Here is a 22,793-nt window from a genome sequence, read left to right on the forward strand (position 1 = left end):
AAGTCGGAAATAATGTAAATCCATTTAATGCGCTCCAGACACCCAAAAATTGGGGTAGAGAGAGGACAGGATTCACACCAACAACAACTTCTGAACATATTTGATTGTTTGTGATCTTTGTTTTATTAACACCGCCAACGTTAGCTTTTTGATTTATCATTCCTTTGTCAGGGCGACACGGTGGGCGAGTGGTTAGCGCGGAGACCTCACAGCTAGGAGACCAGGGTTCAATTCCACCCTCGGCCATCTCTGTGTGGAGTTGCATGTTCTCCCCGTGCATGCGTGGGTTTTCTCCGGGTACTCCGGTTTCCTCCCACATTCCAAAAAACATGCTAGGTTAATTGGCGACTCCATATTGTCCATAGGTATGAATGTGAGTGTGAATGGTTGTTTGTCTATATGTGCGCTGTGATTGGCTGGCGACCAGTCCAGGGTGTACCCCGCCTCTCGCCCGAAGACAGCTGGGATAGGCTCCAGCAACCAGCTGCGACCCTCGTGAGGAAAAAGCGGTAGAAAATGAATGAATGAATGAATTCCTTTGTCAGGATGGAACTTATTGTTGATGCGGCAAGTGGAACTAGTTGGTGCAACATTCTCATTTGAGTCACTTGTGCCTTACATCAGTGTTTTTCAACCTTTTTTGAGCCACAACACGTTTATTTTACATTGGAAAAATCTTGTGGCACACCACTAACCAAAAATGTTACAAAATGTCTCGCGGGCCGCATTTGGCCCGCGGGCCGCTAGTTTGAGACCCCTGGGTTAAAGGAATATTCCATCCATGTTCAATTCTTTCCGTTTGAGCAAATAAACCAAATGCAATTGGAATATTTGGGTCCATGTATGCTATTGATATAATGGCTATTGATATAATATTTGCAAATAATGATTAATCAATGTTAACTATAAAAAGTGATATTGAATAATTCCTCACGGCACACCTGACGGTTTCTCAAGGTACACTAGTGTGCCGCGACACAGTGGTTGAAAATCACTGCCTTACATGATACCATATTATCGTGTAAACTAAGTATCACAAGAGTCCATCCATATCTTACTGCTCTATATTTTATGATAACCATCACAGTGCAATGTACCTTTAAGACACTATGGTTTGTCTTCCAGAATCACTGCTTCTATCACGGCCACGTGAGAGGACATCCACATTCCTGGGTGGCCCTCAGCACCTGCTCAGGAGTCAGGTATGTGCATTTTACTAACATGACATAACACCACAGGCAACATGCTAAGCACGCTCTCTTTGACCTCTGTTAATATTTCAACAAGAGAAAGAAATGAGCTCCCGTATGATTCATGTCCGGGATAATATGCATGGAAATTGGCTAGATAATAGATGTAATAGTCACACTCTTGTTTTTTTCTTAAGATTTAGGTTTATTATTAGCTTTATTTTCTGCATTAAGCCGCATGGATTTGGACTACATTTAGAAGGAGGGAGGACTAGGATTTTCCTTTTTTCATCTTATTCAGGAGTCGTTTTGATCCTCTTAATGGTTCCCGGAAAGAAGTTCTAAAATATAACTGGCAGAGATGGGTTTTATGGTGGAAATGTATGCATATTCAAGTGTATCATCATATTTTAATAATATTTTTAAAAAAATAATATACAGAGGCAATGTGCCCTGTCCAGGGTGTACCCCGCCTCTCGCCCGAAGACAGCTGGGATAGGCTCCAGCACCCCCGCGACCCTCGTGAGGAAAAAGCGGTAGAAAATGAACGAATGAATGAATATACAGAGACAATGTGCCCTGTGATTGGCTGGCGACCAGTCCAGGGTGTACCCCGCCTCTTGCCCGAAGACAGCTGGGATAGGCTCCAGCACCCCCGCGACCCTCGTGAGGAAAAAGCGGTAGAAAATGAACGAATGAATGAATATACAGAGACAATGTGCCCTGTGATTGGCTGGCGACCAGTCCAGGGTGTACCCTGCCTCTTGCCCGAAGACAGCTGGGATAGGCTCCAGCACCCCCGCGACCCTCGTGAAGAAAAGTGGTAGAAAATGAATCAATTTACAGAGACAATGTGCCCTGTGATTGGCTGGCGACCAGTCCAGGGTGTACCCCGCCTCTAGCCCGAAGACAGCTGGGATAGGCTCCAGCACCCCCCGCGACCCTCGTGAGGAAAAGTGGTAGAAAATGAATGAATATCCAGAGACAATGTGCCCTGTGATTGGCTGGCGACCAGTCCAGAGTGTACCCTGACTGTAGCCCAAAGACAGCTGGGATAGGCTCCAGCACCCCCGCGACCCTTGTGAGGAAAAAGCAGTAGAAAATGAATGAATGAATATACAGAGACAATGTGCCCCAGTATACCCTAGTGAAGATAAGCGGTACAGAAAATGGATGGATGGATGGATGGGTGGTCATACACTGAGGCGCTAGTATAGTGCACTGTTTATTCTGTGAGACTCATGTACCTCCCCCCCAACTTTGATGCAGGGGCCTGATATCTTTGAATTCTTACAACACTTTCTACCTGGAGCCAATGGCTAGCGGAGGTCCTCCCCATCACCATTCATTGCTGGCTGCGGACCAACTGGAATTTCATGGTGGAATGTGTAGCCAAGGCCATCACAGCACAGTGTCTACACTGTCCTCTCACATCTCCAACGTCCTCAAAGCACATCATTCAAGGGTGAGTACAAATACTGTATCTGTTAGTTGATGAATTGATGGTTACGGATTGTTATTTGTGTGTAATTGATGGTTGGATTCTAACTTTGACTGAGTGCTGCAGGTTGACTGACTTAAGTGAAGATGAAATGAATGTACTTCACTGCTCTTCTAGTTGGTAGCGTTATTTGTCTTGACTGAATTGTCTTTTTTTTTTTTTCTCATTCATTCTCCACATCAATCATTTTAAGGACCTCACATTAGCTAAAGCACTCCCCGCGCTTCACAAGGCCACCATCCTTCTCTTATTCCTCCATTTCTTTATCATTCCCATTCCTGCATCGCACCTCTTAGCTCGCTCTCGCTCTCTCTATTCTCTCTCTCTGGGCTGGCACCCATTCATCCATCCGCCAGCATGAGGCGAACCAACGCTGGGTCCTGAGGCTTTTGTTTGCTTCAACAATAGTCCAGTGCACTACGGTGGTGCCACATAGCCGAGCCAGCAGTTTGTCTACCTTTTAATCAATGAGCTTTAATCACAGCAAGGCCTCATGTAATAGCTGCGCTTAAACCTTAGGAAGCCTACTTGTGGGGGAGAATCTGGAGTCGTAAAACTGGCTTTAAAGTCGGGGTGGCCTGATAGCACTTGTCTTATATCTTTTCCGATAATGCAGTGATAACAATACCAATCCAGTACCACTATTCTTTTCAATAGTTTTGTATGCATGTTTACTCTACATTCATACCTTTTTAATTTAGAGTCGCTAATGTGCATGTTTTTGGAACATGCAAACTCCACAAAGAGATGCTCAACGGAGATTCAAACTCCATCAGCTTGTGATTTTACTATTTTATTTTATGTGTTCTTTGTAACCTCAATCCCAACAGCACAGGATTTCAGCAATTCTAAGAAAATATGCTTTATGTGCATAATGACTCAAGTGCAGAGCAGATTTTATTATTGTGAAAGCACCATTCCAATCATCTTCCTGCGATGCCTGATTTAGCCAGAATTGGTCCAAAAAACTGTGAAATGATGTTTGTTACAGTAAATTGTTGTGATTTTTTTCTCTGTGTAAGTATAATAGGGACATGTGTTGAAGAATAAGTAATTATTGAAGAAATATCAAGGACAAAAAGACAGAGGAAAGCATCCTACCGACTCCTGTGTAGGCCTGTCACAATATCAAATTTTGCTGATAATTCCTACAAAATATTTTCGATATTCAATATTATCGCAGCTGCACGGCGACCGAGTGGTTAGCGTGCAGGCCACACAGCGAAGAGACCCAAGTTTGCTTCCACCCTTGGGCATCTCTGTGTGGAGTTTGCATGTTCTCCCTGTGCATTTGTGGGTTTTCTCTGAGTACTCCGTTTTTTCCCACATTCCAAAAACATGCTAGGTTAATTGGCGACTCCAAATTGTCCACTCCAGGGTGTACCCCGCCTCCCCAAGACATTTTTGAAAAATAGCAAAAAATTGCAAGAGAGACACACTTATTTACAAACCCGCAGACAGCACATATTCATTATTTTATGCATGCTAGGTTGAAGGGGCAATGCAGAGGAGCTGCAAGTTTAAAAATACACTTTGGAACTGGAACTGTGAACTGATTATGTGATGCACTCAATTGTAATCTGATGCATGTTCAAATGAAATAAAACCATTTAGGCTGGCCATGTATTCTTCCAGCTATACACTGTGGTTCTCCTCACCTCCGTGGATGCACTTTGGCATTGAGAATCTGACATTAATACGCCTTGTCCGTTGTACACTCTGGTTCTCATGGTCACGATAGTCGTAGGAAGCAATCAAAGTGAGTGGGCTGCATACGATGCCCGCACATGTACGTCCCCAGTGAGATAAGCATACGACAGCCTTACATGAAACGTACGAGTCGCACACCACACTCACAATCTAAAAGCTACCAATATTTGAGGGCAAGCGGCATAAATCACTTCCTCAATAAGTACGACACCATCGCAACCCCTCTGACTACCATGTGTCCTCTACGTGTTGGTCACATCCAACAAATTTCTCGAAATTGCATGGTAACACATATGTCGAGATGTAACTCCCTCTTTCAGCATTTCACATCCGGTGTGTCAAATTCTGAATGTGTCAGTCCTGTGTCCCAAACTGTGCTTCCCTTTGTCTCCGATGACAGGTGAAAAGGAACACGTGGGGAACCACCAAGTACATGGAGCTCTACATCGTGGCTGACAACACACTGGTATGCCTTATTCACATCCGAGTCTTCTTTCTTTCATAGCGAGGTGTCCACTTAATGAAGGGAGAGTATGGACAATATGCTCAGTGATGGGATGCTCTGCTGCTTTGGTTTCGTTATGACTTTTTCCTTCTAAGTGCAGTCATATCCCAGTATAATGTGTACAATTATGATGATGGACACGCTTAAAAGCGGAAAAGTGGAACTTATTAGCTTACACTGTCTGAGCAGAAATACGTTTTTTTTTTTTTTCATTATTGCCACTGATGCTTGGCCATTTCTCCTTTACAGTTTAAACGGCAGAATAAAGACTATGAGAAAATCAAGGCGAGGATCATGGAAATTGCCAATTACGTGGACAAGGTAATTCAAGTGAGCTTTACGTCTTATTTTGTGGCGAGACTGACTTTCTTCCGTGGTGGTCTTTACAGTTCTACAGGGCCCTGAACATCCGTGTTCCTCTGATTGGTTTGGAGGTTTGGACTGAGCGGGACCAATGTATTGTCAGCGAGGAACCCAACGCCACCCTCTGGTCCTTCCTCCAGTGGAGACAGAAGTTGAAGTCCCGCAAGAAGCATGACAATGCCCAGCTGCTAACGTGAGGACACTCAACACTCAGCCGAAACATTTTGTACGCTTATGCAGACGTCTGTGCAGTAAAGTAGGCGGAAATAGTCGCCATAAAAGTGGCTCTTTTGAGTAGTTTAGTCATCGACTGTGGCGCTTAAAAAAAAAAAAAAAAAAACAAGCACAAAAAGGTTGTCTCTCAGATGCTGTGAAAAGCTTTTTGTGATAAAATGACACATTTCTTTTGGGTGACAGACCTCAAGCACAATTTTTTATCACGAATGCCCAACAACTCACCTCGGTTTTCTTGGATGTTACACTTCAACTCCCTGTACAGAAAAAGTACAAGAAGCGCTTTCTAGTGTATGGGTTAGCGAGCTGTTTACCTTTAAAAATCAGAGGTCTCTAAGAGGTAGCTTTTGGGCTAAAAATTAATTATACACGACCAATCATAACACATAGTATTCATTCACAACATGAATGATCATAGTATTCATAATCATAGTATTCATTATCGTAATAGTTTGACATAATCAGTGGTTCGCAACACCCGTAGCTTCAACTGAGTATTTTTCAAACAGTTCAATTCAGACATTCTGCCTCAGTCTGTGTCAGTGTTAAGGAGTTTTAATGAAATAATTTGGGAAAAGTTGAGTGTGCCACATTAAAAAAGGTTAACAGGCCATAGTTTGCCCATTCAGTTCGATTGTGTCCACTGACTGAACACACAAACACACTGATTTGGCGTGAGACTGATGAGACAGGCCTCGCTTGCGTTTGGGATGCTAAGTGCACAAGGTGGATGGAAGTCTCCTTGCGATGTGACATGTGGCATCAGAAATCAATGTGCATCCACTGTGGAGTCACTAAATCAACAGGGAGCAGATTGAGGTTAAGTGATTTTTTTCTCTCTATGTGTATGTATGTGTGTGTGTGTGTGTCACAGCGGTGTGATTTTCAAGGGGACAACTATCGGCATGGCACCGCTGGAGGGCATGTGCAGTCTGGAGAACTCTGGAGGGATCAACGTGGTATGTGGGAATAATATTAGAACTCATTGTGCTCCTCCAAACATCTTTTCTTTTCACTCACTGTTACAAATAATTCATTTTTTGGTTGATCCATACATTCTGTCCTATAGAGGAGGCATCACAAGTGATGTTTTTCCTCCCATGTCTTCTAAAGACAACTTCTGGTGTGACTATCACTGTTTCAGAAGAATATTCACTCATTTTCTACCGCTTTTCCTCATGAGGGTCGCGGGGGTGTTGGAGCCTATCCCAGCTGTTTTCGGGCGAGAGGCGGGGTACACCCTGGACTCGCCAGCCAATCACAGGGCACATATAGACAAACAACCATTCACACTCACATTCATACCTATGGACAATTTGGAGTCGCCTAGCATGTTTTTGGAATGTGGGAGGAAACCGGAGTACCCAGAGAAAATCCACGCATGCACGGGGAGAACATGCAAACTCCACACAGAGATGCCCGAGGGTGGAATTGAACCCTGGTCTCCTAGCTGTGAGGTCTGCGCGCTAAACACTAGACCGCTGTGCTGCCAAATTAAGAATCAGTCAGATCAAATCAACATGAACCAAACACAAACAGTGATTTGTTCAGCAACATATCAGAAAAAAGACAAAAATGTCCAAAGTTAATCATGTTTTGCCTAAAACGAAAACTGTCAAAATTAACGCGTTAATAACGGACGTTTCCTTTAAACGTTTCCTTTTTTTTTATGTTAATGTGATTTCCCCCACTTATTACAGATAAAAACTTATTTCTATCTGCGATTGAATGTGATTAATTGTGAGTTAACTATGGACAAACTGCAACAAAACAAAAACAGATTCATCCATGGTGTTGGTAAATGTCTATTGTGCTATATTACCCAGAAGGCTCAGTGCTGGAGGGGAAACCAGAAGTATACATGATGCTAATACACCAATAAAGACTTCATAATTATTGGTGTACATCGCTGTTCCTAGTTTGTTAAACACACAACAAAGCAACCAACTATTTGCATTGTAATTGTGATGGGTGCAGTAGAGCAGTAAGTGTCTTTTTAATTTGCTCTGTTACCTCATCGTAAGCCCCCCGGGAGGTCCCCACTTCTGACTGGGAAAGTACACTATTCTCGTTGCCATGGTGAATCAGTGAATCCGTGATCGATGGCAGTGTCTAATTACGGAAGCCACATGCTTCACCTGCCTTGATGAATTCGTGTCTGCTCATCCTGGCTTGGTTTTTAGGCAACCAATTACACCAAGACGCTCTCGTTTTGGATTGGTTGAACTCAGCTCAGTCATTTATCCTGGATGTCTGAAGCCTATTTCTATGCAACGGACCCCAAATTGGCAATTTATTCAGTGGGATTTGTTTGTTCCCGTCGAAAGTAATGACCATGTGTAAGCAAAAAGGGCCCATCTTGAGAGATCAATATTTTGATTAGCTTCTAACAGGCTGCTGGATGTCTTGTGAGCAGAGGTGGTATGACAAATTCAAGCGGTGTTGTATAAAAAGCGCCTCACGCTCTCAAATTATGTTTTTGTCATATTGCAGAATTTTGAAGCAGAGGTAAAAATGAATGACTTCACATCATATTGAAATATTGTCATTGTGTTGGTGTGACACAGAGCTGCGGATGGCTTTTATATTCAATTCAAGCCACTTTGCCCTGCGGCGTATTCAAATCTAATCATGCACATTAAAAGTTTTAACAGGAAACATAGTGCACTCAGCTCTCTGTTCAATGTTTACGCCAGCAGGTATAATAAAAAGGAGTGCACTTTGTAAAAAAATAAAAATAAAAATAATAATGATTGATTGTATCCACTTTAAAAGGCACAAAGCTACAGAGTGGCTTTTAACTTGTTGGTATTTGAAGAGCTGATTAGAAAAGGACAAAAAATGCGTTCTTTTCAGTGAAACCTGTTTATGTTGACACCCTTCTGATCGGCTTTTGACTTTGACATAAGCAAATTAGCACCGAACCGAATTAGCACATTCATTCATTCATTCATTTTCTACCGCTTTTCCTCACGAGGGTCGCAGGGGTGCTGGAGCCTATCCCAGCTGTCTTCGGGCGAGAGGCGGGGTACACCCTGGACTGGTCGCCAGCCAATCACAGGGCACATATAGACAAACAACCATTCACACTCACATTCATACCTATGGACAATTTGGAGTCGCCAATTAACCTAGCATGTTTTTGGAATGTGGGAGGAAACCGGAGTACCCGGAGAAAACCCACGCATGCACAGGGAGAACATGCAAACTCCACACAGAGATGCCCGAGGGTGGAATTGAACCCTGGTCTCCTAGCTGTGAGGTCTGCACGCTAACCACTAGACCACCGTGCCGCCCGAATTAGCACATTTACTTGCTAATTTGGCCAAAGACATAAGAACAGTTTGTCATATTCTGTGTTTCCTTGGAGGGGGAGCTACTGGGCGCACCTGATGATAATGGCTGACCCATCTATTTATGCTGATTGCTGGCAGCTGGGAGACGCTGAATTATAACTCCTACTTCTGCGCTACACATTTGGCAAACATCTGCCAAAGTCAAAATTTATTTGACTCTATGGTACTATGCCATCTTTACAACATCGCTTTTTGTTGTTTGGTACAAATGAATACTGAGGTCACCTGATCTGCCTCTTACCGCTGCGTCTGGAGTCCAGACTTGCACCACACCATGACAACTAGACCCAACTCTTTTTGCTCCGTTTTTACGGTAATCACCAAGAAAGAATAACTTTTTTTGTCATCTTTTGTCATGTGGGCTAAGCCTTCTCTTATTAATTAGAGCGTATTTTTCCACACACACTGTCTCAGGTGGGTGTGTCCACTCCCTGCGGCCACCAAAATTGATCTTGCGTCCCTGTCCCTATGACTGTAGCATGTATCTTCTCCCTGGCGCTGCTGTACCTTCCTCACCTGTGTAAGCCAGAGAGGGAAGCATTTCAGGAATACATTTCCTCCTCGCTTGCTTCCGGGCTTATTCGACCCTCCTCTCCTCTCCATTAGCAGCAGGATTCTTTTTTTAGTAGAAAAAAAGATAAATTACTCCGCCCCCCGCATTGATTATCGTGTGCTTAATAACATCACTATTACGAACAACTACTCCCTTACTTCATTAGATTCCACTTTCAACTCCCTCCACTGCCCCAAAGATTTTCACTTAACTAGATCTTCATAATGCTTACCACCTTGTTCGCATCCGGGAGGGATGAACCGTAATCCCGATATACTCGCCAGACTGTACTCGCCGCTCTCCGAAGTGGCACACCAAGAGATTATCCAACTCCTGTCCCGTATCTTTTAGGGGCTTCAGTAGGATGTTGAGAATCATGTACTCCTGCGCCCAACCCCTCTCGTCCACGGCCCCCATGTAGGACTGGATTTAGTTGCAGATTCGGAATACGTACACGCCTGGATAGAGAGGGTGTGGTTATCATCTTGGGACTTGCTCCTCCACGGCAAGTCTAAGAAACTAAAACCTAGGTAAATTGGCCCTTACCCTGTTGAACAGGTCATCATCCGACCTTCAAGTTCGTCACCCCCAGCAACCAAGCGCTCCAGAGGTACCTCCTAATCAATAGCCATTCACCGTTCATGGTCAAGGTCATTTTAGTGACTGAGCAAGGGTTTCCAGTACTTGGTCGACTCAAATCAGTATGGTTTGTGTTTATCGATCCCTCATATTGGAACCTACACATCGTTTCCTGGAGAAGCCAGGCAGGCCACCAGGTGGCGCCTGTTTATAAACAGGAGAAAGGGAGGAGTACTGTCATGACACTGTTTTGTGCCTCTGCCTTCTCATTCATTCATTCATTCATTTTCCACCGCTTTTTCCTCACGAGGGTCACGGGGGTGCTGGAGCCTATCCCAGCTGTCTTCGGGCGAGAGGCGGGTACACCCTGGACTGGTTGCCAGCCAATCACAGGGCACATAGAGACAAACAACCATTCACACTCACATTCATACCTATGGACAATTTGGAGTCACCAATTAACCTAGCATGTTTTTGGAATGTGGGAGGAAACCGGAGTACCCGGAGAAAACCCACGCATGCACGGGGAGAACATGCAAACACAGAGATGGCCGAGGGTGGAATTGTACCCTGGTCTCCTAGCTGTGAGGTCTGCGCGCTAACCACTAGATCGCCGTGCCGCCCCCCTCTGCCTTCTCGTTTTGTGATAATAAATGTACATGTGCAAATCTTTGTAAAAATGGTGCAGTTTGATCGTTGGTGTTAGATTCCATGTTAATACTGCCATGCTTATATTTTGATGCTTACTTTGCACTGAGCATGTTGTGTTACTAGACGTTATTTTGTTATTTCTCTGGTTTTATGAAAAGGAGTGCACTTTGAAAAATGTCATTTACTTTCACTTTAAAAGGTAAAATGCTACACAGTGGATTTTGACTTGACAGTATTGGACAAAAAAAATCTTCTATTTTCTATGCCGCTTGTCCTCACTTTAAAATCACCTTTTAAAATCTTTCATTTATTATGAAGAAATAATTGTGGTAACACACCATATTACATCACCCTTGATAAATTACTTTATTTTGGATCAGATCATAAGTAAACACCATTATGATGCCCCCAGGACCACTCGGAGGTCTCTATCGGTGCGGCGGCCACCATGGCCCACGAGATCGGACACAACTTTGGAATGAGTCACGACCACGACGGCTGCTGCGTGGAGGCGACCGCCGACCAGGGCGGGTGCGTCATGGCGGCTGCCACTGGGTGAGGCCTCCTAAAAGTACCACATTCAGTCCTGCAACAAAAAGGGTCACTTGGCCATGACTTCCACTTCTGCTACAGACATCCATTTCCAAGGGTATTCAGCCACTGTAGCAAACGTGACCTCGACAGCTACTTCCAGAAAGGGGGAGGCATGTGTCTGTACAACATGCCCAACATGAAGGACCTCGTGGGTGGGAAGAAGTGCGGCAATGGCTTCGTGGAGGATGGAGAGGAGTGCGACTGCGGCGAACCTGATGTGAGCACACTTCTATTTGGCTTTTCTACTTTGGAGGTTGTGTGTGGATTTGCACTATATGACCCATCACTACTTCACTGCTGTATTACTACAGTTTTTCTTGTTTTGAGTCTTTCTGATTATTTGTGGGCGGCACGGCGGTCAAGTGGTTAGCACGCAGACCCCACAGCTTGGAGACCAGGGTTCAAATCCACCCTCGGCCATCTCTGTGTGGAGTTTGCATGTTCTCCCTGTGCTTGCGTGGGTTTTCTCCGGGTACTCCGGGTTCCTCCCACATTCCAAAAACATGCTAGGTTAATTGGCGACTCCAAATTAACCTATTTAAGGTATGAATGCGAGTGTGAATGGTTGTTTGTCTATATGGGCCCTGTGATTGGCTGGCGACCAGTCCAGGGTGTACCCCGCCTCTCGCCCGAAGACAGCTGGGATAGGCTCCAGCACCCCCCGCGAGCCTCGTGAGGAAAATTTGGCCAATGTCATTAATTACTTGCAAGGAGAGCGATTGCATTTTTTTTTTTAATATACGTTATTTTTATTTATTTTTATATATTTTTTAAACAAAACGTCAACAGTAATACAAACACCCTCAAAACAAAAAAAAGGGGCACTGGACATACACATCACACAATTTGGCTATCCCACATTCCCTGTCATGGTGCAATTTGAGTGCAATTTGAGCCATTTCACCCATTTTTCTCCACAAATGTCTTCTTCAGTCCTCAATCTATGTGTCAATAGTTCCATGTCGACACGTCTTTTTTTTATGCGCCCTGTGATTGGCTGGCGACCAGTTCAGGATGTACTCTACCTCCCGCCCAAAGATGCACGGAGCAATCGCATTACAGTCAGTCAATAACTTGGCTAGACTGCAGGTGCGTGTACATGGGATTATGCCGTGCCCGAGACCCCCTCTTTCAATCATGCCAGAGGAGGGAAGTGTGCCATGCTTTGGTGTGGACCGGCGTACTCACACTCGCCAAACATGGCGGAGTTCAGGCATGAAGTGGGAATGATACTATTGACCTTGTTTGGGTACACCTTTAAGTTCTTCCGCATCATATTGCTCTAAGATGGAGAAGCAGAAAATTTATTATGAGTGTTTTTTTTTTAATATTATTACCTCTTAATTAGTATTAATATCCAAACTGTTAGAAGTATAGAATTGTCAGAAATGTCTTGCCCAGATAAAGAATTACGATTCAGCAGCGAACTAAGAGCTCTGGGCTCACCCCTAATTGATGAATTAATTGATTAAATGTCTGTGTAGTGCTCCTTTTAAGCTTGGCTTTATCCTTCATGCAGCATGCGTCTCATCTTTGCCTCACGCTTGAGAGATTGTCGTAAAGTTCGCTCAAATGTCTGCGTGTGTAACATCAAGACGGAGGTTTTGCTTTGAGCAGCCGTGAAGAGCTGTGTCACAGAAAGGCTTCTAACAAGACCCCGCTTGACAAACACGTCACCAACGTTTGGGTTTGCAGACTAGTGACTTTGTGAAAGTCCATGGAGCGGTTTGAGAGTTCTTGATAAGTCCATTGTGTCTTCTTTGTCACAGCATACAGTACTCCATGCTTTTGTTATTGTTATTGTTGTTCTTGTCATTACTCAAAATCTTCTTTTCATGTCAGCGTGATCACCTTCCTCCCACATTTGTTACAAGGAGCGTAGCAGTGGCGCTACAGAGGGCGCCATGGCAACAGGAAATGCTCTTGGTGTGCAGCAATGTGTCACACCTCTGCATTTTATTTTTACACATGCCCCCCCCCCACCCCCCCACCCCAACCTTTTTGAAGTTCTGACTTGCCTGTCGTACCTTTTTTAATCCCTTCTTGCCTCATGAATCCCACTGCAATGTCACTTATTCTTAATGCTTTATGAGTGTCATGGTGTACTTAGTAGCATGACTTAGGGCTTCATAAATGACACTTTCGCCTTCGTGTGGTGTTTTTAAAATATATGTACTTTATTTTTTAGCAATACAAATACAAAAATGCCACGACAGACAGGATCATTATATTTTTTTTAAATATAAGGCCATGATTACACAAGCATGGATACAGGTGAACCGCAAAAAGTCCACAATTCGTCTACGTCAACCAGTTCATCAAGCCACAGTCCACCGGGTTCGTAAAGTGCCCACTTAAAGGAATAGTGTGGGATTTTTTTGACATGAAGTTGTATGACATAGCCATCAGTAGTGTATTACAGCAACATTACACATACTTACTGTGAGTCTAGTTCTGGTTAGTAGAGGTCTACTAGTAGAGTGTGCTTTTCCTTGGCCGCCCCGCCCCACAGCCGTCCACAGCTGCGGTGAGATTTGAGCGGCCAGCCGTCAGCCGGCCAAACAAAAATTAAATGACCTCTTTTCAGCTCAAGATAGTATAAATTGTGTGAAAAAGATGATATAAGGAAGGATTATGGACAATATAGGTGACCTTTCAAGAAACAAATGAGGCTATCAATATTTTTTTGTATTAGTTTTCGGCCATGTTCTTGAGATTTCTTCAGCCCGCCCCGCCCCGTTAGCCGAGGAGTCCGGCCAGCCGTGGGGCCAGCTGCTCTGTCTAGACCTCTACTGGTTAGTGATCTGCGATGAAGAACGTAGTTCCCCTAAGTTGCTGGGGCCACTTAAGTAAAGAGTTTGGCTTCTCAAAACAAGTTGCGTTCAAAAGAGTCATACATTTGCATCACAAAAATGCCTCCTCAAAAAAAATCAGACCTCCCAAAACGCTTGCCGTTATATTTGTACAATAATATCAATGCAATGTTTTTGCTCCGGTGTTCATCAACATAGTGATATATTAAATGTGCAATGCCTTACATTATATAGAAAATCAACATTCACTTACAGTAGGCAGAGCCCAGGAGACAATATTAATATTTTGTTAGTCATGCACAAACGTCTACTGTGGCATGTAATGAAATCAGCGCCACTATGTCAATAGCTTTATTGTATTCCGCTGTTAAATAAGGTTTAAATACATGAGATAATGTTGCACATTTCTTATGACACAAGCTTAGTTTTACTTATCCATACACAAACGCTTTTAATGGACAAAAAGGCCAAATTGCATGGAAAAATATGCCATTTTAAAACATCCATGTTACCTGACTGCTCTCATTTGTTTGCAGGAATGCACCAATGACTGCTGCAATGCCAACAATTGCACCCTGAAGGAAGAGGCTCAGTGTGCCCATGGAGTGTGCTGTCAAGGCTGTAAGGTAACACACACACACACACACACCACTCCATTGTATACCCTTGTAGACTTTTAACACAACTCCTGTCATTGCACATCAAGTGTCAACTTCAAACCACACCGGTGCCTCTCATCATCGGCGCTCATCTCAGTGATGTAATGCACATTTTGACATTCCGCTGTAAGAGTGAGAGGTGTCAAAGCCGAGCGCCTTCACTGTTTATTCCAGGGATGTCCAGCCTTTTTTCCCACTGAGTACCGCATACATAAAAGATGAATGCTGCAGGCGTCTATTTTGGTGCTTTTTGTACATTAAAGATGCTGAAACAAATCCGATGTAGGTCAGCGTATGCTAAGCTATCTGAACAAAACATCCACACCTTCGCTCTTAGCTCCACCACTGTGTATACTCAAAGTTCTGGCTTCACTCATGATTGGTAATGAATGCAAACTGAAGAGACGTCTTTAAGACGGACAGACGTAACAATACATCAGTCAGTGGTTGCGTTGAATAAGAATTCTGTGGTTAATCATGTCGAGAGAAATTGAGGCATAATGGATTGCGCCACCGTTGTGGCACTGTTCAGCTGCGAAGTTGAACTACTTCCAGGAAGATCTCACATCACATTTGGGGTGACGTGACTCAGGAGGTAGAGCAGATTGTCTAGTAAAGGGATGTTCAAATTCTACATCCTGAATCCACGGGAGCTGATCAACAGGATGGTTTAAAGCAGGGGTCTCAAACACGCGGCCCGCGGGCCAACTGTGGCCCACAGGATGCTAGTTTGAGGCCCCCGCCTTGATATGAAAGTTTAATGTTTGATATGGATGCTGTATGGTATCATGTATCCAGAAAATATTACGTCCTCTCTATCTGTGTGGAAGTGGTATGTTTTTGGCTTTTTAAGTTTAAAGGAAATAACTTGGAGGCTACTGTTTAGGTCGCTAGCTCTCTAGTTTGCGAGTTAGCATGTGTCTCAAGACCCTGCAGTTGCGCAATATGTTGTAAATAAAAAAGAGTATAAATGTGACTATAGTCGTGTTTTGTCATGTCTACAGGGCTCTAATAATGCTTTGTTCATTTTAATCTGAAAAAAATAATTTGTCTACCCACCAACTATGTGTTGTTTCTTAAGTTTTTATTATTTGCTGTTTTATTATTATTATATTTATTTATTACTGATTGATTCATTTTCTTTATTCTTGATTTGATTATTTATTTTTCATCTTTTTTTGTGTAGAAAAGTGGAATGTTTTATCAGAGCTTTTCTTGTAGAAAATCGGAACCAAAGCAAAGTTTATTTATTTTTCTGTTTAATAAATGCGTTTTTTGTTGTTTTTTTTTGGTAAACCTGATGCGGCCCAGCCTCGCCCAGACCCTAGCTCCAGTGTATTAGAATTATTATTAGGGAGGTATGGAGCAAACCAAAAACATGAATAAGTATCCGTCATCCGAGTCCTCACTCCTGCTTTTTCTGCTTCCCGTGCCAGTTGAAGCAAGCGGGTACCATGTGCCGGGGCCCGGCTGGGTCCTGCGACCTTCCCGAGTACTGCACGGGGGCGTCGCCTTACTGCCCTGCTAACGTCTACTTACTGGACGGCTCCGCCTGCCAGTACGGACGGGCATACTGCTACAACGGCATGTGTCTGACCCATGAGCAGCAGTGCCTGCAGCTGTGGGGCTCTGGTAAGGACACGTCCACTTCCAGTGGACATCATGCTCAATATTCCTATAAAACCGACATTTACATGTAACATGTAACGTGTTTTTGTATTGATTCAATGGGTTTTTTTTCTTGCAAAAAGAGCAATGAGCAATTATGGGATGTATGGTGTTTCCAGGTGCTCGACCGGCCCACGACGCATGCTTCGAAGATGTGAATGCCGCAGGGAATGCTTTTGGAAACTGCGGGAAAGATGAGCACGGCAACTACGTTAAGTGTGCGAAAAGGTGAGAGATAATGGTCAATGAAGATGTACTCCACTCCACTGTGTGGTGACTCACGATGTCCACATTGAGCAGGGAGACCATTTTAGGAAAAGAAAATTGGTGGATTAGATGAAGTGAAGAGAACATAGTCTTCCATCTCCTCCTGTCCAAAGTGAGGGGGGGAAATCATGGATTTTCTTCATACATGCTAACACACCGAAACCTCACCATGGCGCTGCTCCCCACTAATGAATGGATCCAAATGAGCAATTTAGTTATGTTAATGAGCAAGTTGATGATGCTGCTGATGATGTGGTCCCACAGGACTCGTTAAATGCTGCAGCGGTTACAGTAAGGCTGATTAGAGGATATGTAAATGCAATACGTCTCTTGACAGAACCTGACTAATCTTAGCATTAGTCACTGCGCCATCATCCTGTAATTTCAGCGTTTATCCCCTCAGACGGCACATGCGAGTTTGTGTACTTGCCAGTCTTCATCTGCATATCAATGAGGAAGATGTTAGTGTTGATAAGAACGTTTTTCAACATTAAGAATGGCTCAACAACATCCAAAGTTGCAGTGGGGAAAAGTATTTGCTTACGCACTTACGGAGATATAAACGGACCATTATTTTAATTATGATTTTTACAGATATAAATACATTCATTCATTCATTCATTTTCTACCGCTTTTTCGTCACGAGGGTCGCGGGGGGTGCTGGAGCCTAACCCAGCTGTCTTCGGGCGAGAGGCGGGGTACACCCTGGACTGGTCGCCAGCCAATCACAGGGCACATATAGACAAACAACCATTCACACTCACATTCATACCTAGTATGTATAATTTGGAGTCGCCAATTAACCTAGCATGTTTTTTGGAATGTGGGAGGAAACCGGAGTACCCGGAGAAAAACACGGGGAGAACATGCAAACTCCACACAGAGATGGCCGAGGGTGGATATATAAATACATGTTCAATGTAAAATTAAACGTTAAATCAATGATTGTGCTCAGTATTCAAAGTACCGTCCTGTACCTCCCAGATTGTGAAGACCGTGAAGCACACATTAGTCCCGTCCCTTTGGGAAAGTAGTCCTAATCCCATCTCCTTATGTGGATAAAAAAAAACCACCTGCCACAGAAAGAGTCAAAGATTGTAGACCTGTACAAGACTGGAATAGACTACAAGATGGTGAGAAAGGCAATCATTAGTAAATTAGTAAAACTCAACTGTGTAGCTCCATGCGAGATTTTATCTTGTGAATTATGGATGATTGTGAGAAAAGTGAGAAACCAGACCAGAATGGCACAGGAGGAGCTCTTTAATGATCTCAATGGAGTTAGGACCTACAGTCGCCAAGAAAATGGATTGAGATCCTACAGTGTCCGCAAGGTCCCCCCTTGCATGTACAGAAGTCTGAAGTTTGACAATCCATATCTGAATGTGATGTGGTCAGATAAGAGTCAGAGAGTTTGAAGGCAAAGAAATGCTGAATATGACTCCAACATGTGAAAACATAAAAGTCGGAGCCGTTTCTCTGACCATAATCCCTCCTGAGGCCAACGACAAGAAACGACCTTTGTGCTTGCCAACCGGGATTTCTCCACCAACTACTGAGCGATGATACGAAAACAAATTAATTCCTAACATTTATTTCATGTTTGTGCGGCACGGCGGTCGAGTGGTTAGCGTGCAGACCTCACAGCCAGGAGGGCCAGGGTTCGATTCCACCCTTCTTGCGGGCTTTTTTTGAGATGCCTGATTTAGCCAGAATTTGTCCAAAAAACTGTGATGGCCTCTCTGACTTTATCTCCAAGGCCTCTAACATGTAATGTCCCTCTGATGTATTCGTTCCTGATCCTATCTATCCTGGTCACTCCCAATGAGAACCTCAGCATACTCATCTCTGCTCCCTCCAGTTCTGCTTCCTGTCTTTTCCTCAGTGGCACTGTCTCTAGACCAAACATGGCTGGTCTCACCACAGTTTTGTATACCTTTCCTTTCATTTTAGCTGAAACTCTTCTATCACACATCACACATCACACCTGATACTTTTCTCCAACCGTTCCATCCTGTCTGCACACGCTTCTTCACCTCCTTTTCTCCTTTTACTTAAAATAAGCTTTAAAAATAAATGTTACAAAAACTCTGCCATTTTCATTTAGTAAAAGAAGCTCACAAGTTGGAGACCCCAGGTGTGTATCATCACCCTGCTGGTGTGTAGGCAGTGCTCTTCAGCCATGAACATGAACATTAAGACCATCGCATCTGTTTATATGCAGTGATGCCAAATGTGGAAAGATCCAGTGCCACAGTGCTGCCAAGAAGCCCAAAGGCACCAACGCCGTGTCCATCGACACCACCATCAAGACAGGAGGCACGGAGGTGAAGTGTCGCGGCACCTATGTCTACAGCACCCAGGACGGCCAGGGCGACCTTCCCGACCCCGGCCTCGTCGTGACCGGCACCAAGTGTGGCGAAGGCAAGGTGAGTCCTCGCTCCGGCAAAGTGGGGCCACCGCTTGTTCTTAAAAATGAGCTGAAGCCAGAATTCAAGACAGTGATGTTTGCTCCCTTTTCAATCTATCTGCCTGTGTCTGTCTTTTGACGCATCACTCCGTTGTCCCGTCTGCTAACCCTGACACTAGTTAACACATTTCTTTCTGTGCAATAGTATTTGGGTGGCCCACAGGGGAAGTAACGTCCAAACACAGAAATGATGAGCAAAAGCGAAAACACTATAAAACACATGCAATGGGGAAATGCTGTAAATAAAAAATGTGGCAATCGCAATGTTCCAAATGTCAGAAAGACACAAATCCCCCAAAAAGAACTGCATGAGAGATATGTAGCAACGTCACAGAACAAAACAGACGTTTACCAGGCGAACAGGATGTAATTTTAAGTGTTTACACAAAGGTGTGACGGAGAAGAGGACTCCTCCGTCCCTATGAGACGTCGCGCTGCAAGCTGGCACGTAACCAAACACAAACTTCTCCCCGCGTCCGGGCAACGTATTTCCCATGTACAACGGACAACGTATTTCGCCACTCACAATCCATACCATGTATACGCAAGACTCACCTCATTGAAACGCAAGACGGGCAGCCTGCTGCCGACTCACACCGGAAGGGACTACTTCCGGGCCGGTCCCCCTAAGAAGCGAAATTGGCGCGCAAGTAGTGGTCAGGTGACATTAGACTGAACCAAGTCGCAAACAGGGTTCCGCACCCCTATTGTTTAGTGGGTACGCCCAAGGGAGGGGCGAGACTATTTAAAGGGAAGGTGTCTCTCCAAAAAAAGGGGGAGAGGAGATTGAGGAACGTGTGGAAGTGGTACAGGGTTACATTGTTGGTAACATGTGCCTGCATTTTTGCATTATTTTCTTCTAGATTTGTATATTTTTGTTGTTTGTCTGAGCCATCATATTTTTGTGTTGTTTCTGTAAACAATTTATTTTCTCCCTTGAATGAACCCTCGGCAAAAGGCATTCAGAAAAATTCCTGAATTCATTTACCAGCTTTCTTCTGGGAATCCAGAGGGACATTCCTCAGGTCTGGCGTCCCTGGTAGCGTGTCAAATCTATATTTTTTTTGGTCTGTGAACTTGAGCAGCATTTCTCTCACGTTGTTGTTTTGGGTGTTTTTGTTATTTGAATGATTTTCCTACATTAATGTGAATGGAACATGTTAATTTCAGGGTATAATTTGTGCATTTGTTTCTGGGATAGGCTCCAGCATGTCCGCCACCCTCCTGAGGATAAGCGGTACAGAAAATGGATAGATGTTTTATGGTGTTTTTAGTTTTTTGATGATTTCTGTGTTTGGAGCGTTTGTACGGCCACCGGACATATACACATTTTAATGAGCATGATCCATTGCTGAAACAAAAAAATCAGTAACACAATACAAATTTCTGTGTAAAAGCTCCACAGTATACTCCCTTTAATACATATTATCATTGTTTACACAGGGAAACCTTTCCTTTCATTGCAACTTGTCCTTAAATTGGAGCCATCCAGATAGATTTAAAGCTCCTTTTAAGGTGTGCTTGTGTGTCTAATCTTCCATATCCCCTTGCTTGTGTCGTCACAGGTATGTCGAGACCGCCGGTGTCAAAATGCGTCATTTAGCGAGCTGGAGGTTTGCATCGCCCGCTGTCATGGCAACGGGGTAAGGGCACACACACACACAAACACTGCCCTGATCTCATTTGTGTCCTTGGGCAAAGCTTGTGTGTTATGCAAACGCTAAAAGCCACAGTAAAAGGCAGGAATAAAAAGATAAAATGAAACAACAGCTGAAATACAGCAGCCCCCACCCCCCCCACACACACCCCCCAGGTGATGAGCTGTTTATTGGAACGTACAAGCAAGCCTCAGGCAGATACGGAGAAATCATGCAAGCTTTACGAGTCCATCAACTCTTCATTGTGATGACGGTCACCAGGCTTTTGCTGATAATATACTTGGGGGTGGCTGATTGTTGCATTAATTGTGATTAATTAATTACAGCCATATTTAGTGTGTTATTTTTTTAATTGCATTAATTTTTAATCCCTAACATTTTCTGACACTTTCTGTGAGTTTTTCTGCTTTGGGCTTGTTAAGGCTCTCGTTGTACTAGTATTGAAGGTAAGGTACTTATTGGAGAAGAGACCATGGGTTTTCTCCAGGTACTCCGGTTTCCTCCCACATTCCAAAAACATGCTAGGTTAATTGGCGACTCCAAATTGTCCATAGGTATGAATGTGAGTGTGAATGGTTGTTTGTCTATACATATGTGCCCTGTGATTGGCTGGTGACCAGTCCAGGGTGTACCCCATCTCTCACCCAAAGACAGCTAGGATAGGCTCCAGCACCCCCGCGACCCTCATGAGGAAAAAGCGGTAGAAAATGAATGAATGAAGAGATGGGACGGCGGTCGAGTGGTTAGCGTGCAGACATCACATCTAGGAGACTAGGGTTCAATTCCACCCTCGGCCATCTCTGTGTGGAGTTTGCATGTTTGCATGCGTGGGTTTTCACATTCCACATTCCAAAAACATGCTAGGTTAATTGGCGACTCCAAATTGTCCATAGGTATGAATGTGAGTGTGAATGGTTGTTTGTCTGTATGTGCCCTGTGATTGGCTGGCGACCAGTCCAGGGTGTACCCCACCTCTTGCCCAAAGACCGCTGGGATAGGCTCCAGCACCCCCGCGACCCTTGTGAGGAAAAGTGGTAGAAAATGAATGAATGAATGACCAGGAAATTGCCTAAGGCCCTCCGATTTCCAAGGGCCCCCAAACATCTCATTTTTTCTCCATATGAAGTTTCGCTAGTTTCTATCCAATCTTACAGCCTGCACCCACACACACTGTTGTATTTCTGAACCCAAGGTCACATTCAAACATCATGTCACGCTCCCAGATCACTCTTCATTTGATGACGCCATGACCACCCCAAGTCCACCCCAACACAAAAAACCCAATCACTCTTCAAGCAATCCTTCATTAGCGTCTTCTTTGTAGGTGTGTAACAGCAATGGCAACTGCCACTGTAGTCGAGGTTGGGCCCCACCTTTCTGTGAGAAGCCGGGCCTCGGGGGCAGTGTAGACAGCGGCCCCATACAGTACGACAGTGAGTACACACACACACACACACATGCACACACTTTTAGAAACAAATTACATTATGTTCAAATGAATGACACTATTCTCCTATGGTAAAAGCAAATAGCCGCCAGGGTTTCTAATTAGCACCGAGCCACAAAACATTGGTATTAACAACCGTGGCTGTTGGCAACCTCCTGATGTTGTTTTTTGTTTTTTTAATTAACGTCACAAAATGGCAGTACAGTAGAGTATTTGTAGATTTTCTTTCTTTTTTTTTTTTTTTCCTGCTTAACTTAAATTGAAGTGGTTGCATGGCGCCATCTGCCAGGGGAAAAGAGCACTGCGGCTATAAAACCAGCAGAGGGAGCTGTTTTACAAGTCAATGTGTGTAATATTTTCCAGCAGGAAGATGCTTTGACAGGGCGTGATGTCGTGTAAATGCACGTTTTGTAGGCACAATACTGTATGCCAGTAATTAAAATATAATTAAAAATGCATTTAATGAGCAGGGGTCCTCAGTTACATTTGTCCATATATCTTTAAAATAATAACAAAATAAAAAATGTGATTTCTATGGCGATGTGGCTCCATCCCGTGAGAGTTGAGTGTGCTAA

At 43.9% G+C, this 22,793-nt stretch overlaps 1 protein-coding gene across 1 annotated transcript in view; it reads left to right on the forward strand.

Annotated features, from left to right (window-relative positions):
- Positions 1 to 22,793, forward strand: part of adam19a (ADAM metallopeptidase domain 19a) — a 77,092-nt gene that overhangs the window by 50,134 nt on the left and 4,165 nt on the right. Inside the window, exons 7-20 of the mRNA XM_058067908.1 lie at positions 1,126 to 1,202; positions 2,460 to 2,655; positions 4,802 to 4,867; positions 5,156 to 5,227; positions 5,296 to 5,462; positions 6,378 to 6,462; positions 11,055 to 11,197; positions 11,276 to 11,453; positions 14,586 to 14,675; positions 16,145 to 16,340; positions 16,496 to 16,604; positions 18,868 to 19,072; positions 20,679 to 20,756; positions 22,096 to 22,204. Of these exons, the coding sequence (XP_057923891.1) occupies positions 1,126 to 1,202; positions 2,460 to 2,655; positions 4,802 to 4,867; positions 5,156 to 5,227; positions 5,296 to 5,462; positions 6,378 to 6,462; positions 11,055 to 11,197; positions 11,276 to 11,453; positions 14,586 to 14,675; positions 16,145 to 16,340; positions 16,496 to 16,604; positions 18,868 to 19,072; positions 20,679 to 20,756; positions 22,096 to 22,204 (1,771 nt within the window). The remainder of the gene's footprint in view (positions 1 to 1,125; positions 1,203 to 2,459; positions 2,656 to 4,801; positions 4,868 to 5,155; positions 5,228 to 5,295; positions 5,463 to 6,377; positions 6,463 to 11,054; positions 11,198 to 11,275; positions 11,454 to 14,585; positions 14,676 to 16,144; positions 16,341 to 16,495; positions 16,605 to 18,867; positions 19,073 to 20,678; positions 20,757 to 22,095; positions 22,205 to 22,793) is intronic.

The sequence above is a fragment of the Doryrhamphus excisus genome, chromosome 3 (genome assembly GCF_030265055.1).
Source record: "Doryrhamphus excisus isolate RoL2022-K1 chromosome 3, RoL_Dexc_1.0, whole genome shotgun sequence".
Lineage (NCBI taxonomy): Eukaryota > Metazoa > Chordata > Actinopteri > Syngnathiformes > Syngnathidae > Doryrhamphus > Doryrhamphus excisus.